This window comes from Dryobates pubescens, chromosome 15, assembly GCF_014839835.1.
Source record: "Dryobates pubescens isolate bDryPub1 chromosome 15, bDryPub1.pri, whole genome shotgun sequence".
Lineage (NCBI taxonomy): Eukaryota > Metazoa > Chordata > Aves > Piciformes > Picidae > Dryobates > Dryobates pubescens.
In genome coordinates this window covers 11030251-11039388 of record NC_071626.1, presented here as the reverse complement: position 1 = coordinate 11039388, position 9138 = coordinate 11030251, and the positions used below count along the sequence as shown (strand labels likewise).

The 9138-nt window shown below is 43.4% G+C and overlaps 1 protein-coding gene across 2 annotated transcripts in view; it reads right to left on the bottom strand.

Moving 5' to 3' along the window:
- Positions 1-851: 851 nt before the first annotated feature.
- The window catches only part of SYN3 (synapsin III), a 196851-nt gene continuing 188564 nt past the window's right edge, over positions 852-9138 (bottom strand). For both annotated transcript variants that reach the window (XM_054167914.1, XM_054167915.1), the window contains 3 exons: positions 5349-5433; positions 3291-3588; positions 852-1862 (listed from right to left, as the gene is read on the bottom strand). In XM_054167914.1, the coding sequence (XP_054023889.1) occupies positions 1730-1862; positions 3291-3588; positions 5349-5433 (516 nt within the window). In that variant the 3' untranslated portion in view covers positions 852-1729. The remainder of the gene's footprint in view (positions 1863-3290; positions 3589-5348; positions 5434-9138) is intronic.

Below are 9138 nucleotides of genomic sequence, written 5' to 3'. Positions count from 1 at the left end.
AGATCCAAGATGGCAAATGCTGCTGTTGCTTTTGCTGCTTTGTGGATCTGACTAAGTGACAGCAGAGATCTGTGCTATTGACTCAAATGCTATTAACTTACTGACCTCTCTGCTTCCCTGGGCATTCTTAAGTGTCACTGAGGTGAAGTTGCTAAGGGAAGCACAAATGCGAAAGTCTGGCCTTGAACCTGTATGTGAGGCTTGTGACTGAAGTACTTGACAAAACGTGAAGAAAAGTTGAGGAGGTGGGATGAGAACTGGTGCCTGCATTAAGTGTTTTATAAATAGAACTAGCAGGGCAGAAGGGGCAGGTTCTCAGCTGGCAGAAATAGGCGCAGATAGACTGATATGCCCATGGTGGTTGTTTCAATGGTGAATGCAGCTTGTGTCATTCCTGGGTTTTGCCATGGCCCTGTGCAAGATTCGCTTTGTGTTGCAGGCTTACAGAAAAAGCACACCTGGCAAAGTTCCATCTCTGTCTTCTCTGGAAGAATAATTCTTGGGGGTGACTGGGGAGTACTGATACTGATCATTGTCTGTTTGGGACAATCCCATACATGGCCTTCCATGGTTTAGTGTCTCTGGTGGACCCCAGCTTATCTTATTTGTAAAGGATAGTGTTCTTGTTCTATTGCAGGTTTGCCACCTTGCATTCATTTTGCACTCACCCCAGTGAAGTCCATGGGAGTTCAAGAAGGGAGACAGGATTTTGCTCCATCTCTCTGTCCATTTGGTATTATGGAACACTCAGCAGACAAGGCTGTGCACTTCATCAGCTCTGCTATTAATTAAGCATATTCCTGGGGGACATACTTAGCCAGATGTGATCAAGACACCAAAGTGCTTGGAGTTTAGCTGGGGTTTATCTGGAATTTGTGTGAACCATGAACATGAACTTTGGTGTTTCCAAGGGCAGGGGAATAAGTTGGATTTTTTTGTGTGGAAGGTTCATTTCTCAGGTTATTTTTGAGCTAAGGCTACAGGGTTAGAACATGACATTTTCCTCTCAGAACTCAGGAATCATGTGCAAGGGACATAAATACAAGGCATGAAATGGGATGTTTTATCTGCTATGAGCAGAGTGATCTGGAATAAACTGTCAGTCCATCTGGATGACCTGCTCATGTGATCTTTGGTGCTTGCTAATGCCCGGTACTGCATTTACTTTGAATGTAGTTTTGCTCTGAAAAGTGACTTCTTACAAAGTTGGTATCATGAAGTTCCAGAGTTCACTGTGTTTCCATGCTCAAACATGCTCAGTTTATCAGTCACTGAATACTTACTCTTCACTCTGTCTTTGCACATGTGTTTCTGAAACAAACCTATATATATTTTTTAGCTCAGTCTCAATGAGGAATCAGTAATTAGAAGTTAGCAGTTGTATTGACTATCTACAGATCAAAATGGATTCTATTTTACACTGTTGTAACTGTTGACTCCACAGGGGTTAGCAAGAGTAAAATTTACTTTACAACTCAGTCATTTGAATAGATGTGATTCCGATTATGCACAAAACCCAATGGAAATAGTGCCACTTTAATACAGTCAGTTTTCAGACTGTTACTAGAATATTTTCTTTGTATTAAAACAACTATAATTTTCCAAATTCCCTTTACCCAGGTGTTAATTGTAAATCAGTGGGTATCACTGGGAGTATTCCAGGATGACATCAGTTATGTTGCTAGGAAGAGTGAGGCCTGGCAAAAGCACAGATCCAGCTGCAGGGCTGTTAATCGGAAAACAGGCTAGCGAATGATTTCCTCAGGTTGCGGATAGTCTCAGCTTTTGCTTCGTCCTCGTTGGCATTTCCCCGCTGAGTTGACTCAGATATGCTGAATGTGTTTGTCAGGGACTGCGATTTGCTGAAATGGAAAACAGAGGTCAGGCTCAGCAGGAGAAGGCGGCAGTTCAAAGCTGGTTGCTGATGCTTTGTGTTCCATCACACAAACAAATTCAAGGATAAAAGCCAAGGTTAGCAAGGAGAATCTCCGTATGCTAAGACATCCTGGACTGGGGGAAGGCCGTGGGGGTGGATGAGGATGGGGCATGGGTAGGTGGCTCCAATATCACAGTGCAGACTAGGAAGTGTGTATGAAAACATCTGACTAAAAGTATGCAACTGCTGTTAGGTGATGCTGTTGTGAGGAACAATTAAGTCATTTCACTACTCCTACAGAAGAATGGATTCATACCAAGGGCCAGCTGTCTCTCATCATCAGTGCCGTGAATGATGGTCCTGTCTTTTCAGATGTGGCAGCATGAGAGGTTCAGCAAGTTGGTTGCCTGCAATGTGTGCAGTTGCTTGCTCTCCCTGGCATGTCTGTCCTTACTGTCAGCTGTGTTATGCAGGTCTTTTGGTTGACTGCACTGCTCCCATTAGATTCCTATCTATTAGTGTTTTAAGTTCAGATTAGGACTATGCTTTTGAAGCATTTTTCCTTTTTACCATGCTTTGTCCCCAAATGGTTTCTCCCGATCAGTAATAGGTATTCAGCACAAAAACAGACTCTGAATTAAAATACTTACAACTAACAGTTTGATCCTTAAGTACACTGCTCTTGGTTTGCCTTGCTAATGCAGACATCATTACTGATAGCCTGCTCCAGAACATTATTCCTCTTCTGTTGAGAAACTGCCTTTTGGTTCCTAGCCTATCATTTTTTCTGGACTACTCATACCACTTTGCTCTTGTGTCAGCACCGAACATTTTTTAGCCAATCTTTCCTGCCATGGTGCCAGACAGATATGCTCCATGAAGGGTGGCAGGAAAGGTTCCTACAAAAAATTCACAGCAGTTCAGTGGTGGAGAGCATAAACATAGTCACCGTCTGGAATGTTGCATACATGAATAGTGCCACTTTCACTAGGCATTGGGCCCCTGTGCCATTTTGCTACTAATTGCAAAAAATGGCCATTAAAGAACCTTGTGTGGCTTTTGCATTCAGGGAACATGAAGGAATAACTCTTGTTGAACTTTCTGGTCAATAACCTGCTGGAGTACACATGCTGCTGGGAAGGTAGTGGTTGTGTTGCTATGCCTGGGGTAGACCATACAATTAATAACGAGCACATGGAAAAGAGTACAACTTGTTCTTCCTGACAACAGTTCAGTGTTGGCCTGTTATGCCTAGACGTGTATACCACTGAAGTTGCCCACAGCTGTCCAGGCCTTTGTTTCTGGGAGCTACTGCCTGACAACAGGTGAGATGCTCTTCATGCTAGCTCAGGGAACTTTTTGGATAGCCTTATTCTCATATCCACAGATATCAGTGGTTTAATAGAGCACCTACTTCAGATGTGGGTGTGGGGTGGCTTGCTGCTTGGATGTTTCAGTGGGGCTTGGCTGGTTAGGAGCTCGGCCTTGAGCAGGAGGTCTAGGTTGCTGTGGAGGGAAAATGCCTGCCTTGGACGCTTGGACTGGTGAGGACCCAGCTGCTGACCGGACTTGCTGCGGAGATCCAGGGGACCTTTGCTGCTGAGGTGAAGTGGACTGGGGACTCTGGGGCTGCTGTCCTTGAGGAGAGAGCCGCTGCTGTGGAGGTGCATTTGTTCTTGGAGGCTGAGATCCCTGGGGCTGGCGTGGTCCACCTGAAAGGACACATTGACGTAAGCATGAGGAAGTGCATGTGGTGGACAACAAGCAAGGAAGAGTGGGTTTTGCTAAGGGGAGAGACTCTTCAGAGTAGCTTCATGCAGAAGGATAATGGAAAACCTCTCTTACAAGCCTAAAATTGGTGTTATGCCTACCTCTCTACAGTTGTCCATTTCTCTACCTCCTTGAGTACAAAAGATCTGCCACCCTCCCTAAAGGGAGTCACTTCAGTGTGCTGTACTCTTCTATGTAACTAATATTTCTTACCCTTGGCAAGCACTTCCTGCATTGGAAAGGAAGGGTCACTGGAGAACCAGCTCTGCAGAAAATGAAAGCTGAATCTGCTGGTTTAGATCAGCAGTCTCTCCATAGGCCCAGGAGTTTGATGTGACTCTATACAACCTATCACTATCCATGCATCTGTTCCAGCAGTATCAGCAGGTGGCTTCAGCCATATTGGTAGCAGACTCTGAAAACTGAAGAGCATGTGGAAAACAATGGGATGTAACATGAGAAGTTTTTGAACATGACAGGTAGCAGTGTGAGAAGCTGACAAAAGTTACAGATAGTATTGTGAGGGCTGGCTGGGTTTCACAGGTAGTGAAGGGGGAGTTATGTGAGAAAAAACTTGAGAGACTTGAAGGAGAGTAGAGGAGACAAATGGGATGTAGTATCCTGTAAGGACAATGGTTCATATCGGTTATACCATGCAACACCAAGCTTACAATAGCCACTTTTAAGGAAGACTGTATTTTGGTTAAGCAAACCCATGACCAACAAGGGAAAGATAATTAAAGATGAGTGTTAATTTGGTAAGAGATTGGCATGGAGAAAGGAAGGGACAAAGATGACAAAAAAGGTCTAATTGGTTACTTGAATTGAGCAGTTGATGTAGTCTGGGTACCCGTGGGGCAGCCCTGTGTTTCATTGCTTCAGTGTAAATTGGAGCAACAAACCAAAGCTGGTGTTCTGACCAAGCCACATGAGTCACACTGGTTTCTGCTGTCAGCAGGAGCTGGGTGTGTGCTCTTGATGACTAGGGAACACTTGGACAGATGGGTCAATGATCACCTTGGTGTCTGTTCTAGGCCTGACAGCACTAGTATCATCCCATCTCTTCTTAACTCTTGTGCACAGCTTTGTGCAAACACAAATGCTCTCCGTGCCCAGAATCCTTCACCAATACCAGTTCAGGTAGGTGTAAGGAGACCTTATTGCTCTCTACAACTACCTGAAAGGAGGTTGTAGACAGGTGGGGGTTGGTCTCTCCTCCCAGACAACCAGTGGCAGAACAAGAGGACATAGTCTCAAGCTGTGCCAGGGGAAGTTTAGGCTTGAGGTGAGGAGAAAGTTCTTCACTGAAAGAGTAATTGGCCAGTGGAATGGGCTGACCAGGGTGCTGGTGGAATCACCATCCCTGGAGGTGTTCAAAAGAAGATTGGATGTGGCACTTGAAGCTATGGTTTAGTTGTCAGGAGGCATTGGGTATTAGGTAATAGGTTGGACTTGATGATCTCTGAGATCTTTTCCAAGCTGGTTGATTCTATGATTCAAGTGTCCTCATTTTGTGGAGCCAAGTTCTACCAGCAATATCAGAAGGATCTGTATCAATTTTTCATCCCACTTTCTGAGCTGCTGCTTTAACAGCACGCTGAATTTGCTTGTCAGTGAATTGGAACATTAGTGTAACCTTTTATTTAAAGGCAAACTGATAGATCTCACAGTTGATACTGACATAGGATCCAAAGAACTGTACCTTGGGGAGGAGGCCGTGGTTGGGACAGTTGTCCAAGCTGTGGTCCAGACTGAGATTTCATTGACGCAGGCTGAACCTGGGGAGGCTAGAGGAAAAGAAAGCCATTGCAGTTAATACAGAGTCCCCAAAGAGAAACCCTGAGGTAATACAGGAACTATGGAGTCATGAAGTGTTCCTTAAATACACACACACAGAGAGGCAGCATCTGGCTGGTAAAATCTCATGGGACTAAAACGGAGAGCTGAGTAATAAAGTGCACAGAAGTTGTTTCCTCACAGGGAATAACAATGAAGTTACAGTTTAGAATGGTTTTAGGCTATCAGGAATTACCAAATGTGTAAGGCCTGAGGGGGTCTCTTAGTCCCATCTTCTATTTTGGACAGTTGCCAGCACCAGATGTGTCAAAGGAAGGAGGAATGAAGCATGGAAACATCTTTGGAGCAATCATCTCTTTGCCCTAAGGGATCTCCTCTTGATTGCTAATAAGCAAGGGCCAGCTTCAGCCCTGAAGCAGGAAATATATTATCTGCTCCACAAAATCTTTGCAACATTTCCACATGTTTTGTTTTGATGTTTGCACCCAGACCCTTCGAGGTTTGCTCAGCTCTCAGACTCACTGCCTTTCCCATTTCTTAAGTCCATTGCTTTGCTCTGAGTTTTGAGGATAGTTCTCACAACCTGCTCCTACTAGATCATTATTTTGCAAACCTTTACTGCCCTCTCTCTCATTCACCTCCTTTTGAAAGCCAAGAGACTGAATCCCTTTGGTCCCTCCATGGGAATGTTTCCAGGCCCCTGTTTTCATCGCCCACTTCTCTTTCCCAGCTTTGTGATTCCTTCTGCAGATGCCAGAGGCAGTTCTGCTTACATTATTCCAGACAAAGCAGTATCTGGGTTTTCTGTATATATCACCAGCTCATTTCTCCTGTATCCTAATTTCTTGCTTCTTTCACCAATACAGCCATAGGCTGAGCAATGGTTTTCATTAGCCTGCATGCAACAGTCTTTCTCAAGGGGAATGGTTAGTGCCACTGGCAAGGTCTACATCTTGTTTATGTTCTCCCTCTCTCTATCCTCAGCTTAGCTTACCTTTCAGTCTTCTATATGGAGTTTCATTTGCTGTTGTGGTTGACTTAACACACATAGTTCTGTGAGATGTTCTTCACTGCCATCCTTGGTCCTGACTAGTGCAAATAAGTTGGTGCCATATGCACTTTCTTCTCTTTCACAGTTTATTCTTTTTGACAGCTATTTTAATAAACAGATTAAGCAACACAGAACTGTTGCACAAAGAGCTGGTACAAAGTTAACAAAAGTCTGAGTAAACCTATTGCACAAAATTGTTTATGAAAGCAGGGGAAGCTGGAGACAGATAGGCTGGTACTTGCTGGATTATTTATATGGAGAGCACAATGATAAAAAGGGGCTTCAAGGCTTCTGGAAGGTCAGGAGAATGAGCTAAGTGATTCTGGAAATGGGAAAAAATGTTTCATAGTTGGAAGCACTGAAATGAGTTTTTACTGACTAATATGAATGCGATGAGGTTACCAGCCTGTATTTTACACTATTTTTCTAGGACTTGCAAAGGGACAAGGAGGAACATCTGGGAATTTTCCATCCATGGCTTCAAGTGGTGCATTTTGCTTGGGACACTAAATCTTGGCTTGCTCTTGGTGGAAATGTACTGTTCTAATGCTTTGAGACATCCTGATTAGATCAGCCAAAGAACAGAAATCAGATCTCACATTCACCTCTCTGGCCTTTGTCTAAAGCCAACCAAGGCTTCTCAGAGAAGAAGGGGTAAAGGTCAGTCCAAGGTCTTCTGCCTTTGAAAGGAAACTAGAGGGAAAGAATGGAGTTGGGGCAGAGAGGCAAGGGGATCACTGCAGCTGTAACCATGAAACCAGATTTAACATTGCAGGTGTGAAGGCAAGTTTGTCAGTGACATCCTGTCTTGGGCTCAGCCAACCCAATTATCAACACGAACTGTCTTAGTATACTATGAGTATCCTCTCTACTAATGGTTTGCAAGAATTAAAGTCTCTCATAGTTATGTTTTCATCAGAGGACAGCTTCTGTTCCACAATGAAACATTCGGTCCCTCGCCTGCTTGCTCTCCTTGATAGATCATCTGTTACCTTGCCTAAGGCTTTTTGAAAATCTAGCTACATTATTTTGACTCATTGCTTGTTGTCTACCCCTATGAAATAATTCTCAAAGAAATGAGGGGAAAGAATCCAAAGGAAATGAATGGGACATTTGTATTTGAAGGAAAAAATAAAGTGCTAGATGCTCTTAAGTAGTGGTTCTGGTTGTCAGTCTTATTATTCTTATAGTATTGTCTGAGATAATTCACCAAGGCCCACGATTACTTGTCTACATTTTTCTACTGATTTAAACTTTGGGTTTGGTCTCTCCCATCTTTTCAATTGAGAAATACTATATCCAGTTTAAGAAGTTACTCACTTTCAGCAATTACATTTACTAGAATCATGTTGGGGGGGTGGGGTGGGAGTTTCAACCCGCTACAAATCACAACACTATCTTTGTTGTCTTCCTTTCTCCCTTAACTTTGAATGATCCATAGAGGCCACCAATTCTTTATCAGGGCTCCATCTTCTGATGAGCTCAAAGAGTTTGTTTCATTCCTCCCTCTATCTGCTCGTCAAAATCAATTTGTATCCTTTTTACATTTCTTTTTATTATTCACAGGATGGTGCATAAAGGTCTTCTTAAGTGCCAGATTTCCAAATTTGGAAGATATTTTTCACAGAATCACCAAGGTTGGAAGAGACCTCAAAGATCATCAAGTCCAACCTGTCACCACAGACCTCATGACTAAACCATGGCACCAAGTGCCACGTCCAATCCCCTCTTGAACACCTCCAGGGACGGTGACTCCACCACCTCCCTGGCCAGCCCATTCCAATGGCTAACAGCTCTCTTAGGCATAGAAAACAGATGTATCTGTCCACGTTCTCAGTTTTTGTTGCCTTCCCCTTTGCTCTCAGTTTATGCACTCTATATGTTGGTTATTTCAGATGGCAGTTGTTGATTCCACTTTGGCCAGAGTAAATTCTGTCCCTTCTGTTTTGCTTTCCCTGCCTCAAAACATTCTTAGTGCCTATTAAATGTTTACCCCCACACTCTATGTAAAACTTGGAGTTACCCTGAATACCCCTCATGCCAGGGATCTGGTTTAGCAGGAATGGGCTGTCATATGACAAAGGTAGAGAGTTGTGAGGTGCTTTATCCTAATTTTTTTTTGTCTCAAGTGGAAATGGAAACTATTCCCTGCATTGCAGTGAGTGTCATCCCTCAGTCTGTTTTCCCTCCTGTCTTTTCTTTTACACAGGTTTCTTGTCCTCAAAACTTCATGCTTGGTTCCTGCTAGATACGGAAAGAGAAGTAGCACATAAACCTGGAGACACAAATTATGTTCTGGTGGGTTTCATTCATGTAGAACTGCCACTGGGAAATACAACAATAAGGTTAGATGAATTTGATACTCAAAATGTACATGAAAAGCACCAAGGGGTCAGTTTAAATGCAAAAAAGACATATTCTTAACAATTTAGCATTGGTTTAGTATCCTGATGTAAGGAGTGGAGGGCATCTCCAAAGAAGAAAGGCTGCAGTAAGGAACAGAGCAACTCTTGGTGGAGATTCCCACTTTCCATTTTGGGAAGCATGGATTTTAATCATGCAAAATGCAAAAACTGGAATGGAACCTATCCTGAGGGATGAGGTTGGTCATTACAAGCACTTCTAAAAATGGCTGTCTTCAATA